This window comes from Gavialis gangeticus, unplaced genomic scaffold (genome assembly GCF_001723915.1).
Source record: "Gavialis gangeticus isolate Ggan-Ray unplaced genomic scaffold, GavGan_comp1, whole genome shotgun sequence".
In the NCBI taxonomy this organism is placed as follows: Eukaryota; Metazoa; Chordata; order Crocodylia; family Gavialidae; genus Gavialis; species Gavialis gangeticus.
Genome location: NW_017729025.1, coordinates 39645885 through 39660810, shown reverse-complemented (window position 1 = coordinate 39660810; position 14926 = coordinate 39645885). Strand labels below are relative to the sequence as shown.

At 41.3% G+C, this 14926-nt stretch overlaps 1 protein-coding gene across 2 annotated transcripts in view; it reads right to left on the bottom strand.

The window, feature by feature from the left end:
* TTC7B (tetratricopeptide repeat domain 7B) overlaps positions 1 to 14926 on the bottom strand; it is a 258616-nt gene that overhangs the window by 63548 nt on the left and 180142 nt on the right. For both annotated transcript variants that reach the window (XM_019518662.1, XM_019518663.1), the window contains exon 18: positions 4194 to 4396. In XM_019518662.1, the coding sequence (XP_019374207.1) occupies positions 4194 to 4396 (203 nt within the window). The remainder of the gene's footprint in view (positions 1 to 4193; positions 4397 to 14926) is intronic.

Below are 14926 nucleotides of genomic sequence, written 5' to 3'. Positions count from 1 at the left end.
TCCAGCCCTAATGTCTATGAAATCTATGAAATCTATATATGGAAAACTCTATGTTAAGTATATACTATGGTTAAACGATGCAATTTCCTTGAATCCAAGGCTACATAAGCATTGTCTTTAATACACATAAGTCTTTTGCTACTGTGTATCCTAATAAAGTTTGAGTTGTGACCAGAATAGTCTTATTAGTCATCAGTCTAACTCTCAACCCCATATCCATACTACTGGATATCCAGGGGCCAAGAAAACGTGCAAATAAAAAGCGGAGCAGTACACATGGGGGCAGCGCATACTGCTCAGAACTGGAGCCTGGCCACCCAGAGCCACACTCTAGCTGCTGGCCAGGCTCCAAGTGGCAGGAGACTTGCTGCTGCAGCCCTAGGAGGCCTCCAGGACCCCAGGTAAGGCTGCCAGGTCCAATGCTGGCCCCAGTCTCCCCTACCCTAATCAGGGTAACCTGCCACATGCCAGAGAGCTCATGGCAGAGGCGTTCCCTGGGGATAAGTAACAGTGGCACAAGGTATGCCACCGCTAGTTGTCCCTGGGAAACAAATGTCCACACTTATGTGGATGCAGTCTTAGTGTACATATTACCATTCTATTTAAAATAAGATTAATAAGTTCTGTCCAAAATGAGCATTTACACCAAAACATTACCAGCAAAGATCTTCTAATGGACTTTGTAACAGGTATGCTCAATACAAGTACATCTTACTACTGGTTTCTAGAAATCACTAAAAATTCACATCAACTCTGAAGCTCAAAATTTGTATACAAGACCTAGGAAGAAAGTAATCTATAGGTATGAGGTATGCTCTTCACGCTCTTTCACAGAATTATAATTCCTAGGCAGCTCAGAAATCTAAAAACATAAATTGCAACACAGATGTTTCAATTGCTCTTGCAGGGATGTTGGTGCCTTCACAATGCCATGGCTAGGGCTCAACTGCTGATGTGCCCCTGGCACATATTAATTTAAAAAGATGTGATGGGATCTGCTCCCTAATCCCAACAACATCACTTTCTGCAGTGCCACACATGCATGGCAAGACGCACAACTTTGGGATCATACTCTAATCATGCTGTTACTATTTGCCAGTGCAGGGGGAGCCTGGGACCATTATCCTGGGTTCCCCCTGCACCAGCAAGTTGCAAGCCAGGTATTTCCACATGAGGCTGACAACTGGCTGAACATCCAGTTTGAGACCCAGGGACCAGGGGCAACCATCAGCTGATTGTCAAAACCCAGTGCCCAGCAGTTCTAGCTGGACTCCTGGGGATCAGAAGCTCCTGGCACAAGGAGCCAAAAGCCTTCTTCAGTTGGAGACTTAAAAAAACTTGCAGGCTTCTCTGCTGGGAGCCTCTGATCTCCTGTTCTTGGCTATGCCGTGGGTTAAACTACCCAGCAAGGAAGCCCTTTGCCAAATCCAGCCTTGGGCTAGAACCAGTAAATTATCTCATTTTCAGTCCCAGCCCTGGGACAGATAATCAGTTGATTATTGGCCTAGGCCACATGTTAAAATTTAAGGTGCCATGCAAACAAGTCATAAATGCATTTTACATTATATGCAAATCATATTTATGGCTCATGTGCTGTTTTAAGGTGCCTTAAAGCAGTGGTCTCCAAAGTGGGGTGCACAAGATGATCCACTGTGGTGCGGGAATACAATATTAGAACTTCTATTTATTTTTATATAAATATACATATACTGGGGGTGTGTGCTCAAAAATTTTTTACTGATAGGGGTGCGCGATCAAAAAAGTTTGGAGACCACTGCCTTAAAGGGCGCATGTGTACCATCTTTCCCATTTATGATGCAATTAATATTAATCACAACAAACATAATGTGTAGAGGGCACCTATGTTATTGCTTTTGGGACTGTATCTCTTTCTACTGAAGACATATAACCAAAATAAAAAGGATGGGCACATGTACATGAATGTGTGCACACACATACAATTATATATTCCAAGTGTCCTGAAAACATTTTTTGGAACTAATAAAGTATTGTGTTGCAGGCTGCGGTTTTTTGGCTGTTCCATATCAAAGTTATGGAGATAAGCCATTCTGTTAAATCATTTGTGACAGATTAAGATTAAAAAAGATCACATATGTGTGGCATCTTTTGCTTCTTAAGCCCTTTCAGTCCATTTTGTTGAAATAAAACAAGGTTTACTATAATATTCTGATATAATAAAAATGCTTAAAGGACTAGCAACCAGATCAAAATGCAGTGGTCTGTCTTCCAGCTAGCACTCAGCACTTCACACTGTTCAACCACAAAGCTTAAAATAAAAAGCTTGACTATAAAAACAAATGAAAGCAAGCGTGAAATTTTTCATTCTGCAAACATTGTAAGGCAGCTACTGTCTCATTCACTCACGGAAGCACTCTGTGTGTAAAAACCATATATTTAAAAGTGGTTGCAAAAGAAAAAAAAACAGTAAAAATGAAAGATATTAACCATACTGTTTCAGGTCTACCACCCGCTTCCCTCAGAAAGGGAACATTTTGCCATTTGTCAATAGGCTCAAATATCTTGAAAAGATGGAAAGTGAAACATAAAACTTTCCTTATGTTGTTTTCCTATTTGATCTTTTGTCTCATATGCTCCCCTTAGGGAAGTATGAGAAATACTTCTGAATAATTCATGAGCACCTAGGCAGAAACTACCTTTATCCTTTTGAATAAAAAGGTTGGGTATGACAAACCAGTTGAAGTTTTTCAGCAAGCAAGGAGAATCTTAGCCTTTAAGAGGCATTTTCCTAGCACAAGGAGATAAAAATTTAGCAACCCACTTCAGTTAACCAAAAATCTATTAACACAGATGAAAGTGCTAATGTTTTATTAAATCTTTATCTTTTAGTAAACTCTGTGAAAGGGGAAAACCAAGCATTGTGAAAAAATTAAGGACCATAATTAACAGACTATATTTGCAGACACAAAACATTTGTGTTTTAAAACAAAATATTCTCCCATTCATCTGCTAGTTGTTTCTCTGCAAGAACTCAGATTCCAAGCACCTAAAATTGATCCAAAAGCATTTTACAGAAATGTTTTACATGATACAGACATTATCAGTTATTACAGGGAAACAATGTAATTAGAACTCAGCAGCCAGGGGAAAACTAAACTTCAGTTTAGTTAAAGAAATGTGCTCCTGTATTTAGTTAAACACCACATTTTTCTCTGACAGTGAAATTCACTCCATGCCCTGCATAAAATCCAAGAACCCAGGGATTATGTGGGTATTTAAACAATGAGCAGAATTCAACCCTTACCCTAGAAGCAGGATTGCTATTCTAGTCTATGAATTAGACTCACTCTATAGCCCTTCTTTGCAGAGATATTTGGTTCTGTTTGTATGCAGATCCTGTGACTCCTCTTCTATCCCACTCCTATAAAACTCCTCATGCTGAAACACTCAGTTTTACTGCAGATACCTCCTTACTTTCCGAAGGACACAGAAGATGCTGAAGCCACGTAACCATTTCAATTATGTAACTTTACTGTTTAGCACTGTTCATTTGTGTGGAAATGAATTTCATCCCTCACTGAGTATTGATAATTTTAGTTACACCTGTTTATGTATCTTTTATTAAAAAATTAAATCCAACTTATCAATACAATGACATGAATGGCATCACCATAGCTCCAATCGTTAAAACAATAAAGCCTCTTTTAAAGAAAGCAAAACACCTGACTTTTTATGGAATTTGTACCTTATCTTTTATTTGCAAATCTCTGTGAACACTTTATATTGGCTTTAAACTGCCACTTACCATGCAATTTTCTCCAACTAGCACAATAACGTACGTCCAAATGAAGTGTTATATATGTAGTATGGAACAAACTGTATTTAAAATGAATGAATGACATCTATACCACATTTAGATGCAAGCCTCTTCATTACTCTCCAGCTAAAGCTGAAGTTTTAAGCATTTTTTGTTACAGTGCACAATTCATCTGAACGTGGCAAGACTACAGTTCTGCCTTCTTATTCCTTACTAGACTTGTTTTAATGCAAAGATAGTTATTAAAACTGCACTTAAGTCAAAAATACCAAAAGAGTAAAATATACAAATTACAGACAGCTTAGGAACGGAGTACCACTATATAAACACAGTAGGACCCCCAAACAACTGCACAGCCTAAGGATACAATGTTTTTCCATTTGGATTAAAAACTTACCAGTCTCTGCATGCTTTTTACATGGGTAGGACTAATTGATAAGGCCTCTTCATACCAGCGTTTGGCTTCATCAATATTTCCACGAAGTTCAGCCACTTGACCTCTCATGTAAAGGACATTATGCGACATTGGAAAGAGGTTAGCTGCTTCCTGGGTACATGCTGTGGCTTCAGCAGGTTTCCCAATTCCTATGTAGACTTCAGCTGTGGGCAGACAGAGTACACATTAAATATATTTTCTCTGGTTAATCATAATACGACAAAACAGCACAACAAGTGCCACATTTTATTGAGACCACTGATCTTTCACATGAGAGCCATTTTACTGAGAAAGGGATGGAATAAAGACTTACCAAAAAAAAAGTCACAAACCGTACCCAAAATTAAACACTATGTAGACTTCAGCTGTGGGCAAACAGGGTACACATTCATATATTTTCTCTGGTTAATCATAATATGATTTATTATAATAATATTTAGATAATAAGTAGCTTTTCTGTCTATAATATACTTGTGAATTTTTGCCCTGGATGTATAACCCACCTGAGGTATTTTTATAACCAAAAGTGTCTTAATTAAAGGGAAGTACTGGGGACTTAACAAATAGGTCAGTGTACATCCTAGTACTTCTCAATGAAAACCATCCTGGGAGAGGAAAATACCAATTAAATCTGACTGTAAAACTTCTGTCTTACACTGCCACGATTTTACAAGTTAACAGCAGAGTGAAGTATCAACTGCTCATGTTCCCAACCACTAAGTGGCAACCCTTATCTAAAAATCTCCTGTTGCACACAGTTAGGAGTTAGACCTTAAAAAAAAAAAAAGGTTGAATAAGCATATTTATATTGGCACGTGTGAAAGGCTTATTCAGCATTCTGATTTGCTGAGAAACAAAACACATTAACTGAGGCTTTTAGTAATTTCACAGAAACATTAAAAACTGCCATTTTAGAACAGCAACACTTAATCTAACAGACTGCTGTCAATATCGGTAACTGGTAATCTTGAGAAATAAGGCTGCTTGCAGATGTTTAAAAAACCCACATGTTTTACCAGAAGCAGCAGTGTGTTACTTCAACCCAGTTCTGCAACATCTGTAATAGCTGATTCAATCAGCTATTAGATAAAAGCACTAAAAGCCCCACTAAAGCACCTGATCTTTACAGACACTGCAGAGCCAGACTGAAATAACGCGGTGCCTCTTCTGGACATGCACAAGGCTCAGAGTGGGAATACACCGAGTTTAAAGCAAAGCTCCAGGGGTTTTTCTGGGTTGTTTGTTTTTTTAACATCTGCAAGCATCCTAAGGCTAGGGACAGACTTTACACAAAAACCGGTTTAAGTGATCAGAAACTGGTTTAAACCTGTAACAGAACAGATATTCAGTGCACATAAACCTGGCTGAAAATGGCTGAAACTGGTTTGATATTAACCTGGTTGAATGTAGTATCACACTTAACTGATTTGGCTGAAACCAGTTTATGCAATGTCTGTTCCAGACCCCTTGCTGGTTTAAGATAAAACAGACTCCCCCAGCATCCCAGCATGCTCTCTGGGCTGGGTAGGGCTCTCTGCTCCACAGCAAGGTTGGCCCCTCCCCTCTGCTCCCTGGCTGGAGCTCCAGCAGAGACTGCAGGTACAGCAGGGTCTGCCTGGCTTCCTCCTGCCCTATATCCCCACCGCAGGGAGGGAGATTGAAAAAAGTTCCGTACCATTAACAGATACATGCACTGCACACACCCTGCTCCCCTTGCCTCAGAGTGCTAGCAGGTATCTGGGGTCTGGCAACACTCCCACCCTTTGAGCAGCCAGTGGGAAAAAGCCTGGGATGGTGCAGGCAGACCTCCCTAATCAGAGGTCCTGTGGGGCCTGGCCACGCCTCCTCAGCTCAGTTCCTTGCAGAATGGAAGGGAGGGCTGCTCTAGCACCCCCCAGCTTCTAGCCTGAGCCACTGCACGCATGTGCCTGAATTTCCTCAGTTTAGAGAGAATTTTTGTCTGGTTACAAACCAGTTCAGCCTAGCCAGGTTAGACTAACCTGCAAAGACTGAATCAATTCAGGCTCAGGCTTTTGGAATGTTTGTCCCTAGCCTAGGCCTCTAAGCTGCTTTGACTACTTAAAATTAACTAGGTAAGTAATTAACAATAAGTGATAAAAGTATTTTATTTCAATAGTCCTTCAAGGCACTCCTCAATCTTTACATTGTCATTATATTGCTCATTTAGCTCAGTCTTTTCTTTGGAAAAAGAAATGGGCAAACAGGGCACATGGGCTAAGCAAAGACAGTCAAAAAGCCTGAGGCTGAATCTATTCCACCTTTGCAGGTTAGTTTAAGCTACATAGATTGAACTGATAAGCAAATGAACAGGCATTTACTTCTTATTTTGGAAATGCAGCCACATGCCTGCAGTGGCCCAGGCCAGAAGCTGGGGGGTGCTAGAGCATGCCTCCCTGCTTGCCTAGCGCAGACAGCTTGGGCCAAGATTGGCTTGCCCACCATGTGGGGTGGGGGGCAGCATTGTAGGGGAGGTACAAAGTACCCTGGGATGCTGGGGGGACTGCGAGTTAAACTTGAATCTGGAGGGAATCTGGGATAGAAGTTCCATAAACCAATTTAACCTAAACATCCATCTAGGTTTATCTTGAACCTGTTTTGGCCATTTTGAAAGAGGTTTATGTGCACTGAACTTCTGTTGTGTTGCAGATTTGAACTGATTTCTGATCCTTTATACCAGTTTACATATAATTTCTTTCCTTAGCCATTAAGAATTAGCAAGAAGCCAGGCTGCTTCTTTTGTCTTCATTTAGCACCCAGAACAATTGGGCCATAAATTCTGACTGTGACTTCTAGGTGCTACAATATCTCAGTTTATTAAAAAAAAAAAATCACAGCAAGCAAAGATTTATAAAGTCAAAACATTATGGTCCACTTCTCCTTAAAATTCCCTCTCAGGACAGCAACCCTGAAAATGCAGGAGAAACCAGCTTACTAGGGCTGGCTCTGATGACATCGTCCAATTCTTCCACTTCTTGGCTTAGGTACGTCATATTTGAGTTTGGACAACTCACCTTGCAACAAAATGTCGACCAGTGCTGGGCCAATAAGTGGGCACTCTGCAAGGTTTGAACAAAATATGAACAGCTAGTCCTGAATATGTAATCTCACAAAAAGGTCTTTGGAGTGGGGTAGGGATGAGATTTCAAACTCTGGTGATAAGCATTTTTGTTTTGAGAAGAAGCGTTTCATGCTCAGCCCTTGGGAAGACCACATACTTTTGCACTTTCACCTTGTGTTTGTAATATTCTTACTATAAATGTTTAAAAAGTCAGTATTGCTCTCTTTGATAGAGTTCTCTAAATAATTCAATCTTGTGCTAAAGGGTAGTGATGGTCAGGGCCTGACCAGCTCCACTGAAAGCAATGGCACTTTTCATCAATTTTAACTGGTTTTGGATCAAGCTTTAAATTTAGCACAACAAGAAACCATCATAATGGTTAAAGCACTTTCTTTTGCTACAAAGAACTATGCCAGATTAAATTTAATTATTAAAAGTACTTGGCTCTAGTCAACTTAATGGGATAGGGAGATTATAAGTCTTCATTTAATGGATACAGGTCATTTACTAATTCTTGTACACATTTTTCTGTTTACTAGTTTATAATAAAACACCACAATATCATCTGGACACCAAACTAATGGATGTGGTAAAAACAATACAGCATAAGAGAGGCTAAGGTTTTTTTATTTTTATTTTAAACAAAAACCCCCCACCAAAACAACTTTCCCAACGGAGCTGGGATAATTATTTTCTCATTTCCTTTCATTTTCTCTCTTTACATAAAAAATGTAAACACCCTGTAATCACTATAGTACCATATTTATGTTGTTGCCCTATGCGACATAATTTAATCTAACAGTACTCATTTTGCCAAGAAACAAGTCAAGCTGACTAGAGTTTGATATTAAATCTGATTTCTGAAATTAAATTTTCAGGAATCAGTCATAAGGATGAACTTGATATGCAATAAAATTTTGAGAAGATCTTGTAAGGTGTTCGTTTACAAAGCTGCCTCACAACTTAGAAATGATTATTAGCTATTAATACTAAAAAGTTGTATTTTTCTGATCTTAAAGGGAATCACAATTTTTTAAAAAAGCACATCATCTGTATAATCATCCTTTATAAAATAATCTCTTATCTTGAGAGCTGACTTATAAGTTGCATAGATGGGTTGGGGGCGGGGGGAGAGGGATAAGAGGGAGAGGGAAAGAGGTCAGTCCTGTTCTGTTTTCTAAACTTTAAACTGCTTTAAACCCAGATGCATGATTAATCTCTTTCAATGTTTCTATTATTTTTTCACAACTTAGGATATTTGCATTCATTAAAAAGGCCAATCCCTTTTAGAATCTTGCTAAATTCTGGGCCTTGTTTATCTCCGATGACAATAGGTTTGACAATCCAATTATATCTTGTATGAAAAATGTGTTTATCAGTTTTAAAGTCCTTACTTTAATTGGCTGTTCAGCTGCTAGGCTAGGGGTAATGGAGACAAACTACTTTCAAGATGAAACTCGATCAGTTTATGAAAGAGATTATGAAATATTACCTATAATGGCTGAAAACTGGACTCAGTAACCCAGGGTACTGCTACAGTCCTATATAAAATAGAGCCTTGGTAAATTAGAGAGGGTTATAATTCATGTGTGGATATTTTAGGACATGGACACTGAAGGGTGTTTGTATTGTGAAGGGCAAAACATTAATTGGATTAGCTTCTCAATCAGGAAAGCCAGGGCTGGACAGAACTGGGTGAGCACATATTTAAGTTTTACAATCATTACACTATTCCTGGTTATTCTAGGAACTTTATATGTAAAATTTATCTCTTGGCTTATAAAAGTACTTCCCCTTTTGTGGTAATAGCATGGATTGCCAAGGGACTGTTGGGATTGAAGTATATTGTTTAACAACAGCTTCAAATTTGAGGCAACAGGAGAGTGAATAGACTTAGCATCAGTCAGAGTGATAGGAATTGGTAGGACAGAAGCAGAGGTCCTCTCTACAACTGCAGCAGGAATTGTGACTGCATGTGTAGATATACTAATGCCAGCTGTAATCTCAGATACACTCAGGTACTAATAGTGGTGAAACTTCAGGACCATGCACTTCAACTGCTCGGCAAGTACCCAGAGTAGATTTATACTACTCAGGTTGAGGACTATCTTGCCATGGCTCCACTTTTTTGGTACTGAAGGGCATCTTTAAAATGTGCTCCAGGGTGGGGTGGGGAGTGCTTAACTATAACAGCTCTCGGGAGTCACTCTGATTAAAATGTCCACAGTATTCATCCAGTGCTTCAAAAGCTCATTCAACAAGCTTTAGTTAAAAGCCCCTGCCACCATTTTGAAGCATGGGAACACTGAATACATGTGATGCTGAAGCTGCTGCAGCATGCTAATTAGTGGAGTCTTCTCTGACATGTTCTAATTAGACCGCATCAGAGTAGGCGTTGGGCACGTGTATAGGTGCCCCAAGGCAGCTAGATTAAAACAAGCTTGGTACATCTACACATGCCACAAAACCCAAGTTAACAGAAAGGAAGCTGGCGATACTGAGAGTGAAGAAAGGCAGCAGGGTTTTAGAACAGAACAGCATGGAAGGAGGAACATAAAAGCCTGAGGGACAAGGAGGTGAAGGCAGCGTTGATTTGCACCTTACAGACTAACATTCAAGGTGTATATAAGATAAGCTTTTTTGAGCTACAGCTTACTTTATCAGATGCTATGAAAGGACTGCACAGAGCAGTACATAGACCAGAGAGAAGGATTTGAATACAAAAGTTACAAAGAGAAGGGAGCAGGGCAGTTCTGGAGGCAAACAAGCAAAGCACCCATAGGGACAAAGGGGTCATACAAGCTAATCAAGGTAATGAGAAAAATTCATAGACCCCGTTTCAACCATACTTAACACAATCCAGCACGTAGATGATTTCTTGTTTCACTATTTCCCATTCAAGTCGGAGAAAACTAATAGACTGCAAAATATTAGAGAGAAGTCCATAACTGGTTTTGAGACTCACCTTTCACTAGCTGCTGGTAGAATTTGAAGAGTATTGTTTTCCTAGTTTGATGGTTGATAGTACAGTATAGAAAGAAAATCCTAAAGGGTTATTTTAAGAGACATTTTAGAGGGCAGTACTGGTTTGCTCCCTTCACTCTTCTTTCTATAAAGATCGCAATAAAAAAACACTATGACAAGCTCTGGATTGTATTAAACGAAGGTTCTTTATACCAAGTTATTTCCACTGCCAAGAGTTGCACTGTCTTATCTGTTTTTTTCAGTGTTATCAGGTCTCAAGACAAATATTCTTTAATAATGCACACTCTCAAACTGGTGATAAGCAGACAGGAAGAAGATGCATCATTTATACTCCTGGTGACTGACTGAAGAGTCACCTGGCACACCTTTACACACAATCTGATGCTTCCATGAAATACTTGGCTCCCAACTCCTATTACAAAGTTTGAGGGAAAACAAACATATGTTGGTGCATACTCTAAGAATAGCTGCTGGTTTACACTGTGACAGGTGCTAAGTTAAAGCTATAATTATTAGCAACTAACATTCAGAAATTAACCACCTACTAAAACACATTTTTAGTTGCTACCACACTGACTCTAGACTGGAAGACAAGCAGGCAGAAGCTAACTTAGGACACCTCATAGTTCATTTCTTGGACTTATTGTCCACAGTCAGCTATGGCAGCAATGAGTTTTTAATGCTTCTAGAAATAGTTTTACTGAGGTAAAAGATACTAAATTAATATTGAATAACAGCTAGGTACTGTTATATAGAACTTGACACGACTAATAAATAATCCTAAAATTGATTGAACTCCATTAGAATTTTGTAGACCCCCCGCAAATTAGCAAACCTAAAGAGACGGATATACTTTGGCAATACACACATTCTCTCATAGATTCATAGATTAAGGGTCGGAAGGGACCTAGTAGATCTTCTAGCCCGAACCCCCGCCAGGGCGGGAGAACAACAAAAAACCCCAAAAAGAGAAATGGGACTCAAACGAGTCCAGCCAGGTAGGCATCCAGCCTCTTCTTAAAGACCCCCAGGGTAGGGGCCAGCACCACTTCCCTTGGAAGTTGGTTCCAGCTCCTAGCCGCCCTAACCGTGAAGTAGTTTTTGCGGATGTCCAATCTATACCTCCTCTCCATCAGCTTGTGCCCATTACTCCTTGTTATGCCAGCGGGCGCTAGGGGAAACAGAGTCTCCCCCAAACCCCTCTGGTCCCCCCTAGTGAGTCTATAGACAGTCACCAGGTCCCCCCTTAGCCTTCTCTTGTGGAGGCTGAATAGGTTCAGGTCCCGCAGTCTCTCACTGTAGAGTCTGCCCTGTTGTCCCTGGATCATGCGGGTGGCCCTCCTCTGGACCCTCTCCATATTGTCCACATCCCTCTTGAAATGGGGCGCACAGAACTGGACACAATACTCCAGCTGAATACTCTCCCCCCACCTTCCCCCACTTTAGAGGACTATTAATAACTAAACACCAGAAGAGACTGAAAATATATTTGTGAATGGCTATAGACGAATTCTTAAAATTTTAAGAAATACAACAGTTCATTCAAAGCAAATATCTGAAACTAAAGGGAACAGTTTAATTTTAGCACCCGAGTTCATTCTGATTCATTTCTGCAGTCCACATGCATTTGGACCCATTAGCAACAGAAGTAATGGTAATGGTGATGATAATGGTGGTTACTGTACAATCATTTAGTAATTGCTAAAGCAAGTACTAAATGACTGCGCAGTAACAACTGCACAGCCGGGCACATGTGTAGATGCACCCACTGTGAGCAGCTTCATGTTTGGGGTTAATACTTTCCCTAAAGTGCACTGCTGTGACCTGTGGTAAGAGGACTGGTGAGCAGGGGTGCAGCTAGGAGATGCAGTCTGTCCCATGCCTGCCCTGCTCCTCAGCTCTGTAGCCACAGTATAGGCTCCAGCATCAGGTCCCACTGGTCCCCATTAGGAGCAGCATACCCTAGCTGGGTGGAATTACCCTCCCCCTGGGGGAAGGGCAGAGGGGAAGAGGGATGGCCAAGCAGCCATGGGACAGGCATGGATGGGCCATGCAGCTCCCTGTACATCTAGATTGAGCCTGTGCTGCCTCCACCAGTTCCTTATCCCTCACTGCCTCTCCCCCACGGGGAACTGCAAGGTCCACTCACGCTCCTTCCTTTGCCCTCCTGTCCCCTCCTTCCCATTTCAGTCCTGCTCCCCTACTCCTTCTTCCTTATGTCCCCCCCACCCTGCTGTTCTCCTTCACCCCTTTCAGCTTCTACTTGCAGCTGTCAGGCAAGGGCTGTGAAATCCAGGGGGACAACTGGTCCATCTAGGAACAGTGCCTCTTGTGATACTGGAGGGCTGGAACATGGTTGTTTCATCTCTGTGGAACAGCCAGTTCAAGTAATTTGTTCAGGATAACAGGACTCAGATAATCCTTGCCTGAAGTAGCATAACTTCAAGACACCTACATTTATTAATGAACCTGAAGTTGTGATCATTCACATTTTTAGTGCCCTTCAAGTAGCTTAATTCAAATGTGTAACTTTACCCTAAAACTGATATCTCAAGCTCCTCTGTAATAAGTATTTGCCAGCATTCATTTCAGTCTTCAGGCATCTCTCAAGTGAATGATAGCAGAAAGTATCAATTAAGAAGAGTTGTTCTCTGTTCTCTTTAGCTGGGACAAACTAGAGGGCAAAAAGCAGCAACATCTGATAAAAAAATTCTACTGTTTAATCTTTGAGATAACCCCCTGGTGAGTTTCTACTTCTTCCATGTACTGAAGGTCTCAATAGCAAGGCCCTTGAAATTCAGAACTAAATCTATGCTACAATGGCTGTATCTACATGTGTATATTAATGCAATGCAATAAACTGCAGTAGAGTTTATTGTTCCTGGTTACAACATTTACACATGTGCCCAGGACCACAGCACATTCAGCCAGGCCAAAGCAGTCCCAGCTGGCAGGAGGAGGGGGTCAGCCTGCCAGCACAGGGCTCCTCTGACCTGGCTCAGCATGTTGCAGAGCGGCTGGCAGGGGCACGAGGGTGCTACAGTGTGGGGCTAGCTGGCAGACAGCCCCTGCACTGAAGCACCCCCATGTCCCAGCCAGCTGGGGCAACATCTACACATGTGCTGCTGTGCACAAAAAACCCCTCTGCAGCAGGGTAGTACTTATATTTACAATTACTACCCTGCTGAGGAGTTTAGTAGTTTCCTGGGGCCTAATGGGGCTGTACATGTATGTGCCAAGATGTTTACTGTGGAACTAATTAGTCTACTCCACATTAAATGTCTCATGTAGACTCATCCAATGTTCTGCAGTAGGAAAGGTAACTGGATGCTTGAGAGAAGTAACAAATATGACTACAAACCATTCTACTGACTAGGGCCTTGAGGTGCTGAATTAGTTAACATTTATAAACAAGGAGATAAATTGGAAAGATCTCAGACGATAGCAGTCCTTCTCAGAAAAGGTTTTCCTACAAACTTCTCCCCTATCATTTATTTGTGCTCCAGGTTATATACTTCCCTTCCATACACTAGAAGAGCAACTTCTTCCTCATTTTTCCCCCACTAGGTGGCTCTAGCCTCCCCAGTTGTTTCTTCCTTAGTTCTGCAAGTATTCAACAGGCACGAATACAGCCCACAAGCAGTTTTGCTTACTATTGCAGAACTTACAAAAGGAGGAAACAGACTGTACACTTGTGCAGTAGCAGATTCAGGAACAGGGCAAGGTGGGGTCCAGCCCCTTGACTTAGGCAGTATGCACAAAGGCTGATCTCACTGCCTGCTCAGGGTGGGCTCCTGGTAGAGCTAATTCCACATGAGCACTAGGCTCTGAAACAAACCTGCTGACTAGGGCAGGGTCAGTTCCCCTGCTTTTGTGGCTCCAGAGCCTTGGGAGTAAGTGTTGCTGTTGTTTGTCCTTTCCTTTTCCAGTGAATTTAGTGGCAGGGGGACAGGAGGGAATGAGCAGCTGTGGCCACATTCATCCCCTGGGCTCCAGAGCTATGCAAAAACAGGGGCTCCAAACAGATCCTGCATGGAGAACCTCTGGATCTGCCCCTGCACCTGTGTTCTAAAAGGAGAGGAAGGAAACTAGGTCAAACTGTAGATTGTCAGGAAGTGACCAAGCCCACATTACAAGCTTCTCCTTCTGCTGGCATTAATGATCAAAGTGATCCACCAAGTTGGGGGCAGGAACACAATATTCATATCACCCACTGTGAACAAGTCACTTGTTCTTATTAGTAAAGATCAAATGCAGGCAGAAGGGGTTAAGCTTCAGCAAGACAAATTAAAAATGTACATTCATAAAAGTTAATTGCAAGGGGAATTAAACAATGCAATGAACTGCCAGGGGAGGCCAGCAGTAGAGATAGTCAAAGCTGAGCCAGACATCCATCTGCTTAGGGTGACTTATGAATATGTAAATTAAGGCTGCCATGATGCAGGCAAGGTGACTATACTATCCCCTAAAGGGGCTTCCTACATCATTTTGTGGGTTTCCTTGTAGGAAAAAGAAAAGCTACCTTTCTGAGCATGTGTTATTAGTGGGAATGCAAAGACACCTCATCTAAATGAAGTAACATATTTATCACTAGCAAAACTAGTCTTAGTCTCTTCCCCCCCCCCCCCCC